Source organism: Macaca thibetana, chromosome 17 (genome assembly GCF_024542745.1).
Source record: "Macaca thibetana thibetana isolate TM-01 chromosome 17, ASM2454274v1, whole genome shotgun sequence".
Lineage (NCBI taxonomy): Eukaryota > Metazoa > Chordata > Mammalia > Primates > Cercopithecidae > Macaca > Macaca thibetana.
In genome coordinates, this window is record NC_065594.1 from 3,887,879 (window position 1) to 3,903,161 (window position 15,283).

At 45.2% G+C, this 15,283-nt stretch overlaps 1 protein-coding gene across 2 annotated transcripts in view; it reads left to right on the forward strand.

Annotated features, from left to right (window-relative positions):
* SPATA13 (spermatogenesis associated 13) overlaps positions 1 to 15,283 on the forward strand; it is a 322,746-nt gene that overhangs the window by 1,586 nt on the left and 305,877 nt on the right. For both annotated transcript variants that reach the window (XM_050767081.1, XM_050767080.1), the window contains exon 2: positions 445 to 650. In XM_050767081.1, the coding sequence (XP_050623038.1) occupies positions 645 to 650 (6 nt within the window). In that variant the 5' untranslated portion in view covers positions 445 to 644. The remainder of the gene's footprint in view (positions 1 to 444; positions 651 to 15,283) is intronic.

Below are 15,283 nucleotides of genomic sequence, written 5' to 3' on the forward strand. Positions count from 1 at the left end.
TCTGCCTTCTTACTGCGTCCTCACACGGTCAACCTCCTATACTGTCTGTGTCCTAATCCTTGCTCATAAGAGCACCAGTCATACTGGATTAGAGCCCACCCATATGACCTCATTATACCTTAATTACTGCTATGAAGGCCCTATCTCCAAATACAGTCCCATTCTGAGGTACTGGGGTCAGGACTTCATCCTGTGCATTTTGAGCCCAGAGCAGAGAATTACAAAGTTGACACTGATCTATGACTTTGAAAACAAGACCTGTTACCTGTTTCAATTACTTTGTTATTCTCATTAGTATTTTCTCTTAGCGCAAATAAATGGTTGAGCAAATAGTGGTCATTTATTTTTACATTAGTATATTCTGCTGGTTGTTTTTTCAAAAATCCAGAACTGAATTCTCTATTTAGCTTGCTTCATAATTTATTTTCACTCTCCTCTCTGCAGGGCTAGCTTCAAACCTTTCCAAGCTCTGACCAGGGAAGATGAACCCTAGTTCCAGCTAGCGGTGACGTGTGTATCTGCATTTTTTGAGCTGCGGAGTGCTTGGAGTCATATTCGCTGCCTGTGCAACACAACAGGCCTGATGAAGATGAAATGGCAACACCGTGCAGACTGCGAAGCATAGGCCTCAAAGAATCCTGGCCATGAAGGTAAGCTGGGCAACCTTCCGCCTGCATGGCGTGATCCATGCTTATTTCTAACAAGATACCTGTGGCAGAGCATTTCAGACTGTTTGTGAAGGGCAGCCAGTAGAATCTGAAGGTTTTCACTAAGGCATTGAGCAACTAACAAGGGTGTAATTGGAATGCGTGGCAAAAACTCCAATTGTTAAAATATGTGGTCATGAAATAACAGGGTCTAGAGGGAAGCTGCAGGTCTTGTGGTCAGTGCCTTGCCCTTGGCTGGACTACATAGTGTCTGCTTTGTAAAGGTAGAAATCAATACTGTGTTTCCAGTCAGCCAGAGAAGAAGGTTGCGGAGTCTTCTGCCGCAGAAGTTCCGGGATTCACCAGTCACCAGCGTCTCAAAGTACCTGCGTTTGTCTCCTTAACTTCCTTCATTACTTTATATTCTGCCTTCAAAGGGAGGGAGAGTAGTCTTCTATTTTATCCATTTAATGTCTTGTCATTTGCTGGAAGAATTTTAAGAGGTTGCTTCTTGGCCCTTCTCTGTAAGTTGAATAGAAACCGTGTGCATTGTTCTAGGAATCTGTTTCTGTCATAGCCCCGCAGCGCCTGCCCTTCCCACCGTGAGTGGTGGAGTTGTGGTCTGTGTCCTCCTCGCATTCCCCCCAGTCGTTCCTCTTTGCTTCCGAGTGTGAGGCCCCGGATGAAATTCTGCAGTATCCCTGCTGAAGAACAGGGCGCCAGCACACCTGGTGGAGCTTTTCCAAGGAACACGGAAAGCGTTCGGAATGCACTGCTTGGACAAGATCCAGCAGCTTTCCCTGACAGGCGCTTTCAGAACCAGATTCTTGTGTGGAAGAGTCACGGTTATCCCAGCCAAAAAACGCTGCCTGTTTCTGAGAGCTGTGCCTACTTAATTAGAACAGGGATTAGTGCCAGCACTTGGAGTTTGAAAAGTCAGCTTTGAATGTGATGCAAGTCCCTGCAAGGTAGAATGGTCTGTTTCTCCTTATTTGAGCCAGACATCTGTGTAACTGGCCAGCTGTGCAAATCATCTAGCACAGATTCAGGAGGTGAGCTGGTCTCTTCAGTTGTTGCTTTTATAGCAGCTTTTAATCAAAATGCTCGCCTTGGATGCACTCTCCTCAAATTAAGGAACAGAACAACCAAACACGAATGTGTAAAGAGTGAAGGAAGACAGTTATTCTGGCTGTTGATGGCTTCCTCAGGCTGGGCATAGTGAAATGCCCTTTCTTCCCCTCTGCTACCGAAGATGGTAATGACGGTGAGTGGCTTGGAAGTTCAAACCACTCAACAAGTATTGACCAGTCACAGCCTGTATACTCAGTGCTGACGGAGGCACGAGATGTGTCATGACCTTTCTTCCTGAGTAGTTTATGATCCGGCTGAGGGTGAGCGGCCGTGCACACAGGGAATCATGGGAAAGGTTGTGTCATGGTGTGGCCACCCCAGGAATGCCTGTTGTGGGGCCTCAATGGCCAGAGGCCCAGATCCTCCCTTGCTGTGGTGTCTTTCCTCCTACCTGTCTCCTGCATGTTCGCATCACCCCAAGCCCAATCCAGGCTGTGTCCCATTTTTCAGCTCAGGGTCTTCCTCCAGTCCGGTGAGGGCAGCTCACGAAATCCTAGCTCTGGATGTGTCTACCCCAGGGTGAGTCTGGCTGTGGGGTTTCAAGCCTTATCTTCCTGGAGGAATTTCATCAGGGTCTGAAGGAAATAAAAGAGGGACTGGGCTGAAGAAGAGGAGGAGAGGGCTGTTCTTTCTTCATTATTGATGGTAGTCATAAATCACTGGAAAGTCTTAAAAGTGCCTGAGTGTTCATTTCCCGGACAGAAGGATACAGAGGCAACATAAGAATATAAGACTGGGCCGGGCGCGGTGGCTCAAGCCTGTAATCCCAGCACTTTGGGAGGCCGAGGCAGGTGGATCACGAGGTCAGGAGATCGAGACTATCCTGGCTAACATGGTGAAACCCCGTCTCTACTAAAAATACAAAAAACTAGCCGGGCGTGGTGGCGGGCGCCTGTAGTCTCAGCTACTTGGGAGGCTGAGGCGGGAGAATGGCGTGAACCCGGGAGGCGGAGCTTGCAGTGAGCCGAGATCACGCCACTGCACTCCAGCCTGGGAGACACAGCGAGACTCCGTCTCAAAAAAAAAAAAAAAAAAAAAAAAAAAGAATATAAGACTGTATTGAGGGCAACAGCAGGCAGGCAGAGGAGAAAAATGCTGGTCACAACCCTAGATGGTGACTGAAGAGAGGACAACAGCCAGCGGTTCATATGCTGAGACGGATGGGAGAAGAGACACACAGGGACGAGGAAGCCAGCCCGGGGACCAAGTGTCACCTGGATTAGCCGCAGGTGCCCTTCTCCTCACTCGCGGACCTCAGCTCCCCGCTTCATGATATCAGCAGTGATTTGGAGCTGGAGGAGTCCCCGGGGAGAAGGGAGTGAAGCTGTCGCTCATTTCATCCTTCCTGGCATTTCAAGTTGGAATAATAAATGCAGTTTTGGGGGTTAGGTTTGCAGGTGTTTTTAGCATACCATGGTATTTCGGCTGGCCCAGGGACCTAGTCATCGTGTAACCTCTTTCTAAGGAAACTAGATGCCAAATTCCAAACAAACAAAATGTTATTTTTGTTGCGCAAAGCCTTTGCGCCGTGAAAACTAGGGCATCTAAGAATTTTATTTAGATAACAAGACACGGATCAGAATGGGGCAGAGGAGCATCGGGGGACCTGGGACCTTGCATAAATGCTTATCGAGCCAGATTCCCAAAGATGTACATGTGTCATCTGCAGGAAGAGGGTTTTGATTAGTTTTTAAGGTCCCTTCTGCTCCTTCTAAAAACCAGCCTAAAATGGAACGTGTCTTCTCTAAGAATCCCAAATGTTTCTCAAGTATCAACCCCTTGGCCTTTTATCCATGAGTCCCCTGGTGTCTCTAGGAAGCTGCAAGGATGATGGTATCTTCCTGTTTTTATACACAAGGTTGGGAAAGTCTGTCTGGGAAAATGTTTCAAGATGTGGATTTCTCAACTTTATCCTTTTGGTTTGCTCCTTTGTGAAACAGCTTTGTCTTCAGCTGCTCCTGGCTTTGATGTCTTAGCCTTGAGAGAGAGCATCGGGGCCATGCAGCAGTCATTTGGCCACAGGAATTTCGGTCACTTCAGGCTGTTTTTGCTGTTGTATTCCATCTCAGGCGCAGACGCCCGTCGTTTCCTGAGATTGGAAACATCATGGGATCTCGTTGTGCAGGGAGTTCAGTATATTTAGAGTGAAGCACAGTCACCTATCATTTTACATTATGGGAAATCTTGACAAGTTTCAAATCTTGGTATTTTGGAGGTGAATGGATATATCTCTGTGTGTGTGTGTGTGTGTGTGTGTGTGTGTGTGTGTGTGTGTGTGTGTGTGTGTGTTACTGCTCCACCTGGGGCAGGCCTACCCCATAGGCAGTGTGCCTAGAATAGCCTGGATTGATACTTTAAATGAACTAGAGGATTGAAACCTACACTGAACCTCTTAGTAAAATGAGACATTCATTTATAATGAAAGCAGATCTCTTAGTTTATCGGATAGGTAATCTTGGGGTCTTATTTAGCAGGTTTTCTTTCAGTGGTTGTGTCTCTATTTAGATAGCTAATGTGGTATTTCAGAAAATATTTTCTTGGCTGTTAGAATATGTCTATGACCTGGAAATGAGGAGCCACACTATTTGTAAAATACATTTTCAGTGGATAAAAGATAGCTTGAATAATGTAAAAATCCATAGTTCCCCTGATAGCAGAGTTCTATTCTTTGCAGAAAAGTTTTAAGCACTTCTAAGGTTAAATATTATGTTCATTACTCTTAGCTCTGGGAATCTGCCAAAATTATTTTTGCAACCTTGTTTGTATTTAGCCAATATAGGCAGTCAGCCACTGAATTAAGCATTTTCTTTCCTCCAAAAGACCTGATTTTGCCAGTAAGAATTTGGTTATGCAATTATATGTTGACTAATTAGAAGGTAAAAGCTCCAGATTGGAAAAGTTTGGTGTTTTATTTACCGTTTTGAAGTGTGCAGTTCAGCAGCATTCAGCACATTCACATTGTTGTGCAACCTTCACCTCCACCCATCTGCAGAACTCTTTCTATCTCACACAATTGGAATTCCGCACTCCCCTCTCCAGCCCCTGGCAACCACCATTCTACTTTCTGTCTCTATTAATTTAACTACTCTAGGTACCACTTATAAGCGGATTCTACAGTATTTGTCCTTTAGCATCTGGCTTATTTCACATAATGTAATGTTCTTAAGGCCCGTGTATGTTGTGGCGTATGTCAGAATTTTTTTTCTTTTTCTTTTTTTTTTTTTTGAGACAGAGTCTTACTCTGTCACCCAGGCTGGAGTGCAGTGGCGCAGTCTCAGTTCACTGCAACCTCTGTCTCCTGGGTTCAAGCAATTCTCCTGCCTCAGTCTCCTGAGTTGCTGGGATTACAGGCAGCTACTACCACGCCTGGCTAATTTTTGTATTTTTTAGTAGAGATGGGCTTTCACTGTGTTGGCCAGGCTGGTCTTGAACTCCTGACCCCTCAGGTGATCTGCCCGCCTTGGCCTTCTAAAGTGCTGGGATTACAGGCATGAGACACTGTGCCCAGCCAGTTTTGTTCATTTTTAAGGCTGAGTAATATTCCATAATGTATACAGACCACATTTTGTTTATTCTTCACCTGCTGATGGAAATTTGGGTTGTTTTCACCGTTTTAAATCTTTACAGTGGTATTCTGGCTGCATGGTATTCTGTTCTGTGGTTATAACATATTACATAAACCAGGTCTCTATGGATAGGCTTTCAGTTTTTTCCATGCTTCTGTGAATAACTATGAACTTAAACCATTTCACACAAGTGTAAGCATGTTGGTCAATCAGAATTATTAATATTGATATGCTGAGAAGAATGTTTTGGGCACATTAAATTTTGGGATGTTGATGAATTTCCTTCTATGGAGATTGTACCAATTTATGTCTCCTTTATAAAGAATCTGTTGCCCAAGCCCTCACCAATGCAGCATGTGAACAAACTCCTTCATCTTTGCTCATCTCGTGATGGAAAATGATGTCTCAGTATAGTTTTAGTTTACATTTCTCCTGTTTTGAGTGATCTCTGAATGTTTCAGGGCCATTGTATTTCTTTTACTGCAACTATCTGTTCATTTCCTTTGTCCATTTCTCAGTTGGGCTGTTGGGTTTTTCTCCTCCCTCTTCTTTATATTGGCTGTTGTTGAAAAATATCCTTTTGTTTGGCATCCCTAGTGTGCAGCCTGCGGGAATCTTTGGAGCTCTCCTATGAAACAGGAGCTTTGTCTGAGAATTAGTAAAACCTGCTTTTCAACACCATTGCCATTGATCAAATACTGGCTTGGTGACAGTAGATTTTATTAAGGGGAGAGTCCAGTGCGGTAGGAGGCCTTACTGAAATGGTTCATATGCTGAAGAAAGAGTATCATTGTGAGAAAGTTATAAAAATTTCTAGTCTCACAATGTGTTTTAATGTTAAGATTTACTCGGCCGGGCGCGGTGGCTCATGCCTGTAATCCCAGCACTTTGGGAGCCCGAGGCAGGTGAATCATGAGGTCAGGATTTCAAGACCAGCCTGACCAACATGGTGAAACCCCGTCTCTACTAAAAATTCAAAAAGTAGCCAGAAGAAGTAGTGTGCGCCTGTAGTCGCAGCTACTCAGAAGGCTGAGGCAGGAGAATTGCTTGAACCCAGGAGGCAGAGGTAGCAGTGAGCTGAGATCGCACCACTGCACTCCAGCCTGGATGATAGAGCGAGACTTTGTCTCAAAAAAAAAAAAAAAAAAAAAAAGAAAAGATTTACTCAAGTTATCTTTTAAAAGTTGAATACATACACATAAGTAACTTGGTGTGAACTGAAAAAAACAACCCAAAATAGTGTATTATTAAATATCATTTGCTCAGCTCATGCAGCTAACTGCATACTGGAAAACTCAAACTCAACATGCCCCACTCTGAACTCATTCCTCTGACCCACAGAGAAACGTCCCAGTTCCTGAGTTTACTGTCTTGCTTCTCCACATATCTATCCACTGTTTTTTGTATTATTCTCTCCATTCTTGCCACGGGCTGAAAGTTGTGTCCCCCTAAAATTCGATGCTGAAATCTAACCCCCAAGGTGATGGTGTCAGAAGTGAGGCCTTGGGAAGTGATGAGATCGTGAAGACAGAAGCCCTGATGAACAGGGTTGGTGCCCTTAGAAAAGAGGCCTCTAGAGCTGTCTTGTCACTTCCACTATGTGGGGATGCAGCGAGACGGCACCGTCTGTGAGCCAGAAAGTGGGCACCCGCCAGACAGTGAATCTGCGGATGCATTGATCTTTGACTTCCCAGCCTCCAGAACTGTCAGATAAACGTCTGTTGTTTATAAGCCACCCAATTTATGGTATTTTGTTACAGCAGTGCAACCAGAGTAAGACAACTGCCAACCAGTTCCACCTAAACAGTCCCTCCAGTGTGTCCACCCCCCTGCACCTCGTCACCACCGTCTTGTTCAGATGCCACCCAATCCCTGCTGGGTTCCCTCAGCCACCTCCAGCTGAGTCGTTACCTTCAGACTTTTCCACATTCAGCAGTTGTATGATCTATCACTAAGAGGAGTTTATGAAATGCAACTCTCTGGTTTTATAAGACTATATCCCTGGCTGAAACCCTTTGATGGCCCCCATTCCCCCTAGAATAAAACTCAAATTCCTTAGCATGGCCTCTGGACTGGCATGCCCTGGCCCACTCCCTCTGTTTCCTTACTCATTGCCCACTCCTTCCTACACTCCACTGTTCCCAATAGTAATTTCTCAATTCCTTAAACTCAGGGTGCACCCTTGTTTCAGAACCTTTGAATCTGCTCCTTTTTCTGGAATGTTCTCCCCTGTTCCACTCCCCAGTCTCCACCAACCTGAGCAGCTCTATTCCTTTGTCTTCCAGCAAGTCTTACCCAACACTCTCCAGCCTGGTTTAGTGGCTTCTTCTAGGATCCAGAATGTCCCTTAGCTTGCATAATTGCCCTATGCTGTAACTGCCTACTTCCTTGTACAAAAGGGTGCACGCCACGAAGCTGTAAATGCCCAGGGAGCAGGGTCACATCTACCTTGTTTCCCGTGATCACCCAGAACCTAACTTATTGATTGCTCATAAACATCTGTTGATGGATGACTGTTGAAAGATGGCTGGAGAACTAAAGGAGAATGCCTTCTGGGAATGGGATGTGACTGGGTGCCAGTGGGTTGTGATAGTATCACACATTCAGAGTCTTGGGATGAGACCCTGAGTGTCTTCCCCACAAATCCTGAAACCTGTGTGGCAAGAAGAGAAAGCTGAGTTGGCTGCAGTTTTATTTGCCTGGTGTACCCGTGGCCTTGTGAGAAAGACAGTGAAGGAAGATGAAGCCTGCTCAAGGCTAAGATCAGGCAGAGGAGAAACAGACACCTGCTAATTGTCTTGGCAGAGTCCCAGGCAGGGCAGCAGCTCCCTGAGTGGAGAAGGGGCACACAGGCTTAGGGCAGAGATCCTGGTCAGGGCTGGTGAGGAAGCGATGGATTAGGAATGCAGCATCACTCAAATTGCCTTCAAGGGCAGCCCATCTAAGAACCTATGCTGTCTTTTCTTTTTCATACATTCCTGTCCCTCTATGAGATGTAAGTGTGGTTTGTGGCTGATTCAGTGCAATAAATCATGTGTTTGCAGAATGTAGTCACTGATTTGGGACTTAGGGTCTAACCAGTATGCAGTCCAGTAAAAATAGCAAAGGCCATATTTTATTGCACTCTGTCTAAAGTAAGCAAACTTTCAGCTGATTACACTCTCAGATGACTTCTTTTCTTGCTCCTCTTTTCTCCCTGAAAATTTACAGGGAATGTTGTGGTCCTAAAAAACTTCTCCTTCACCGGGCTTCGTGCTACAAAGTTAGTGAGCCCCAGCCCCCAGTGTCCAGCTGTCTTTGTTATGACTGCATTCTTTTCTCCAATGCATTGATGACTCGTGTTCATAGCAAGGCCAGCACCATGCATATTGGGCACATTTGTGAAAAATGTTCAAGAAGTAAATATACTTCTCAGCTCCTAACACCAAGAGGACAACAGAGTAATCATCCCACAATGACCTTCATTTGTGGAAAATCAGATTAAGGAGACTTTGAGTTGGGGGCAGGTGGGCTGGGGTTGGGGGGTGGGTGAGTGTGTTGTTTTCTGTATTGTTTCTGAGAAGAAAAGTCTTCCATGCCAAGCAGTGGTGAGCATGTTCACTCAGGCGTTGGTATAGTGCAATGTGGAAAGCCACCCCAAACGGGAAGAGGACACAGTGATGAAGACCATGGGGTTGTTGTAATGATTGGCACTGCCATTGTTGAGTGGTTACTACAAGCCAAGCACTCTGCTAAATATTTTACATGGATTATTTTATTTAACCCTCACAAAACCTAGGAAGTGGGTAGAATAGTTAGGTCCATTTGCATTGAGATTACTGAGGTCCAGAACCACCCTCCCTGACACTCCTCAGGTCTGGGTTCTTGGTAGAAAGTGGAAAACTGGAGTCTAACCATGTGCTCTCAACCCAGGGATCTGCTGCCTCCATCAGTGTCCAGGAGGTCTGAGTCTAGCTCTCTTCCTGATAGCTGTGTGACCTGGTGTACTTAGGTCTCTGTGCTTCACAGCAACATGAGGTATATAAGAGAATTATATAAAGTAAGGCATGTGTTCGTTAGGGTGATACTAAGTCCTGTAATAAAGCCCAACATTTTGGTGGCTTGACACAATCAATAATTGCAGGTGTGTCTGCTCAGTGGCAGGTGCTCGTGGTGGTGGATGGCTCTGCTCCATGAAGTCTACAGGGATCCAGGCTGATGAAGGCTTTGTGTCTTTGATGTGTGATTTCCAGGACCATTACACCCACAGACCAGAGAATAATGTTGGCAGGGGCAGTCCCAGGTATGATAAGGCCTGAAGGGTCAGTTTTGGGGACCCTCTTTACGAACGAACACAAAGTGGCCCATGTGCTACAGCCTCTCCCTGGACTTGAAAGGGGCCCTGCAGCAGAGGGATCCTGCAGCCTAGGGTTCCTTAGCTTCCTGGAAAACTCACGTCTGTAGTTGGATGGAACTTGGGGACATGGCCCCGTTTGGCTCCACAATGCTGGGAAACACTGTCTAGACCGTCCGAAATAGAGGACTGCTGGCAGCTGCTGCCATGTGTGCAAAGCGCTTCCAACAGTGCCTGGCACGGCAGGAGCTAGGAAGCATCAGCTACTATTCCTCTGTTTACAGTGCAGCATGGAAATTCCATCAAGCCAGCTGTGCCCTGACAGCTGCCTGTCATATTTTCATCAACACGCTCTGAGCATCATATTATGTGCCTGGGCTTGGCCCAGGCTGCTGTGCTTTCAGAAAAGCCTGGAAGCATCAGCAGAGATGGGTTTAAAAGTCCACAGTCGGCCAGGCGCGGTGGCTCACGCCTGTAATCCCAGCACTTTGGGAGGCCGAGGCAGGCGGATCACAAGGTCAGGAAATCGAGACCATCCTGGCTAACATGGTGAAACCCCATCTCTAGTAAAAATACAAAAAATTAGCCGGGCGTGGTGGTAGGCACCTCTAGTTCCAGCTATTTGGGAGGCTGAGGCGGGAGAATGGCGTGAACCCGGGAGGCAGAGCTTGCAGTGAGCCGAGATCATGCCCCTGCGCTCCAGCCTGGGCGACAGAGCGAGACTCCATCTCAAAAAAAAAAAAAAAAAAAAAAAAAAAAAAAAATCCACAGTCTAAGTTGCCACATAAGGAGCAATGAACCTGCTGCGGTGAAAGGTCATGGACAAGAGTGTCCCAAGGCTTGGCCCACTGTGGCAGCTGGGGTTCCTAAGCCTGGCACTTTGCGACTGCAGAATCACAACTGCTGCCTCAGAGTATCACTGATCAGCCCAGTTACGTTTGTAGTCCAAGACAGTGGCTTTCAACTGTTTCTTTCCCATAGACCACAACATTTTAATTAATGGTTTTAGTTGATCTGCCACTAACTAGTGTGTGACTGAAGTAGGTGATATTAAAGTACTGTTCTTCCTAGCATTGCATTACCCACATCATCAAACATATTTCCATTGTCTGCACATTTACGGCAATAAGGCTTCTCTGCAAATAAGAGAAAGCATGCACCTCTCAGAAGAGTAATGTTGTTTCACAGATGTCACGTGCTTCATGCCAGTTCCTGCCAAGGACATTCCCGGCCCAGGACCTGATACCATGTGCATGTGGCCTGTCCATGCCCCAGCCCTTCCCACAGACCCCTGCATGACACTGTTGGACCACGGATTCAAACCCACAGGTCAGGATAAGTGAGAATTTACCTAGGAAAGCCCATCCTTTGGCTAGACGGAGAGGAAGCATCCAGGCTTGCTTTTTAAGGGGATCTCTAGGTACTTCCCCATGAAAACTCCCCATCCATCTGTAAACCACCCCTGCTCACAGCAGGCAGTATTTATGCAGCCTAAGGGTGAGGTCATTGCATATTCCAACAACAGATTTGTCTGGGGAATTAAATTTGCTTATGTTCAAGGCATGTGTGCGGGTTCAGCTGGCTGGGGTGAGCGATGATTCCCTGAAATCTGAGAAGTGGTGGGTTTTTTTTTTTTGTTTTTTTTTTTGACAAGTAACAAGGAGTTACAATGAAATGTCCTTCTGAATTATGAAGTGGCTGCCACGCGTTGGCGTCAGAGCCTGTTCTTGCCAGTGACGGGTATTCTTGTCATTCTTACAGTTTTGGGGTAAATGAAATTACACTCCTGGCCTTCTAAATTCCAACTCAGAAAAATTTTCTAAAGGAAACACTACCGTGAAAGGATTAGGGACTTAGACTGCTCCCTGAAAGCACCTTTGGCCAAACCTGTGGCAAAACCATAATTAAAAAGATGGTGTGTAGGCTCATGTTGATTGGTAAGAATTTGAAGCATATCTAATGTAGAATGAATGGAGCTTCAGTTCTCAAATGGAGCTTCAGCTATTGTATAGAGGGAGGAATGAGACAGTCTTGCCATGGCTTCAGAGAGCAGACTTAGGGTGAAAGCTGGAGGATGAGGTATCATCCTTAACAAGGGCAGAACTTTCTATTAGAAGCAGAGGTGTTGTGGAGGAGGTTCGTGTGTGGGACTGGCCGGTGTGACCACAGGTGCCCTTCAGGCCCTGACTGCTAAGATCCTCTAAGTGCTGGGTAGGTCCTGCTAATTATCTGCAACTGGTAGCCTGTCTTTAATGACCACACGTGGGAAATGTTGAAGTTTTCTGTTCGTCATTGAGTAATGAAGGTGAGAAAAGAATAAAATGAGCATAGAGTGCTGTTGTTTAACCTCTGCAATATTGGAGTCTGTGTAGAGGAATAAAGAGCACTCATTTTTGGAAACGGAAGAGTAGAATTCTAATAGTCAATAGGCAATAGATTATTTCTCCCTTACAGTCATAAAGAAAATGGCTTGCAAGCAAGCCCTACATTTTAGGCCAAAAGGCAGATTAAAACCTAAAAGCACATCAGCGCACTGTTATGAAGCATTTGCTTTAAACAGGTGAATTGGTTTAGCTCAGCGTTCTGAACTCTAGGGGTGATTGTGCCTCCTGGGGACATCTGGCAGTGTCTGGAGATGGTTTTGAGTGCTGTGATTGTGTGTGTGATGCTGCTGCTGATGTCTAGTGGGTAGAGGGCAGGGATGCAGCTAAACATCTCACCATACACAGGACAGCCCCCAAACACGATGTCCAAAAATGTCAGTAGTGCCAAGGTTTGGGAACCCTGGCATCCTTAAGCGCCCGAAGATACATACCAATCTCATTTGCTTTTGTAACACTACAAAAAATTGCATGTTCAAATTATTTATCATACATAGCTGATCTTCTGATTTTATCCCTAGAAAGAAAAAGGTGTGATCTTTGAACACATGTAAATCAAAGATTATTTTGTTTTCCCTGTTTGGTTTAATCAAATCCTGGTGATGACTCCCATTTAACTGGATTTGACATTAACATCAGTATCACTGGGCCTTGATTTTTGAACTTGTTATTATTTCTGACTTATTTTTAGATAACTGATTATGCTGATAACTTAAAATGAATCCAGCCCAGATGGGAAGGAAATAACAGAGGTCAGCTCTGGCAGGGGACCTAATTGGCAGCCGTTTTCAGCTCAAAACAGACGGAATCTCCAAATCGACTGAAGTTTTCCCTTTGAGATAAAAATGTGAGGTCATGGAATTTCATCTGTATCTGATATGCATTTTCATATCTATACTCAATCTAATTTTGTGATCTGGAAAGCTTTGATTCTTCTTACCAAAATCTCCTGAAAAAATTACAAAGGCAGAGAAATAGAGGGGGTCGTGTTAATTCACGTATTGATTTGCAAATGAGAGCAAAAGCTCTAACTCTTTGAAAAGTGTAGAGAATGGTGAGAAGGGCATAAAAATTCAGATAAGCCATGTTTCCTGAGAACTGGGGAAGAGTGAGGCTGCCTTGAACTGCGTGGAGGAAGTGGTCGTCTTTTACTCTGAGTACTGATTGGACCCTGATAGCATGTGCTTTGTCTCTGCCTGAGCTTCCTGTTTCAGGAAAGACTTGAAGAGCTGCAGAGACAACTGAGCAGATAAGATATGGGACCTGTGAGACACACAGAACTCAGGTTGCTCATTCCGGAAGAGAACAGACCCTAACCATGTGTTGGAGTCTCTGAGGAGATGAAGGGTTTTGGGTAGGTTACAGATTAGTTTCCTCGTGCTGCTGTAACAAGTTACCATGAACCTAATGGGATTATTATCTCATATTTCGGGGGTCAGGAGTCCAAAGTGGGCTTCACTGGGCTGACTCAAGGATTACTTTCCTTCTGAGGCCATGAGGGAGAGTCCACCACCTTGCCTTTCTACCTTCTAGAGTTTTAACACTAGTGTTTGCAAGTGAGAACAAAAGCTCTAACTCTTTGAAAAGTGTAGAGAATGGTGAGAAGGGCATAAAAATTCAGATAAGCCAGATAAGAAAGGCTTTCAGCAAATTCAATTTCTCAGAGTTCAATTGGGCCAAAAACGATTTGCAAATCAGACAGCCTCCAGAACGAGAAGAGGTTCAGAGTGACTGAACTGGGGCTGTCACATGGTCAAATAATATTTATGGACAGAGGAAAGAAAGCGACGTAAGAAAACGAAGTGGCGTACAGAAACAGCTGGGTTGGTCACAGCTGGGCTCTTGCCTTATCTGAACAAGTTTAATGGTTGGCGGCCTGTGCTTGGCTGATTGGCTGAGATTTGGCTACTTGTTAAAAGAGTAGCTTATCGGATGTTTACGCATCAGTGAGGTTACAGTTGACTCTGCAGAAGAAGCTATGCACAAGAAGCCTTGAGGCCAGACTTAAAGTATGTGAGGAGGCAGCTTTAGGCCAAACATAATTTAACAAGAGGCTGCCAGCGTTCCTTGGCTTGTGGCCCCTCCTCCATCTCCAGAGCCAGCAGTCGCCTCCCTCTGACCTCTGCTTTTATGGCCAGTCTCTTTCTCAGGCTCCGCTCTTCCTTATAAGGATCCTTGTGCTGACAGTTGCCCTCTCAGATCGTCTTGTAGGCAGGGGCTGCTTTTCCCAACTTGTAAGTCCTGCTTGTAAGCAGGAGAGTGTGACTCAGAGAGCCCGTTGCTGTTCCCAGTGCCCTACTCCTCTTAAGAACAGCGAATAATGGAATAACGAGTATTCGTCTTGGGCTTCTAACCACTCTTGTAAGGATCAGTCATGATTGATGGAAATACCTGGGTTCTTGAGAATGATGGCTTTTCTGCTTAAACAACCATCAGTTTCAACTAAAAATACTGTGAGCAGAAATGGTCTCCATTTTTATCTTTTCTTTATTTGTTAAGGTATAACGGGCATAGAATGCACATATTGAAAGTGTACACTGTGGTACATCTGTGTATACTCACCACAATCAAAACCATGTCCATATTCATCACCACCAAGAGTAGAACACGCATGCCTCCTGTAATCCAACCCTCCCCGTACCCACATTCCCAGGCAAACACTGATGCTTCCTATCACTATAAGGTACTTGCATTTTCTAGAATTTTATACAAAAGAAATCATACGTTATAAAATCTTTTTACTTCATTCAGCATAATTTGAGATTTATCCACGTCATTCCGTGTATTACTAGTTCATGGCTTTTCATTGCTTAGTAGTTATATTGGTCCATTTTGTATTGCTATAGAGAAATACCTGAGACTGGGTAGTTTATAAAGAAGTTTATTTGGCTCATGCTTCTGCACGTTGTGTGTGAAGTGTCGGACCAGCATCTGCTTCTGTTGAGGCCTCAGGAAGCTTCTAATTATAGTGGAAGGTGAAGGGGGAGCAGGCGTGTCACATGGCAAGAGAGGGAACAAGGGAGTGAGGACGAGGTGCCAGCCTCTATAAGTAACCAGCTCTCTTCTGAACTAATAGAGGAGAGCTCACTCATTGCCTTGACAGGGCACCAAGCCACTCATGAAGGATCTACCCTCTATGAATTAAGCACCTCCCACCAGGCCCCACCTCCACCACTGGGGATCATATTTCAACATGAGTCTTGGAGGGGACAAACTATATTGGTA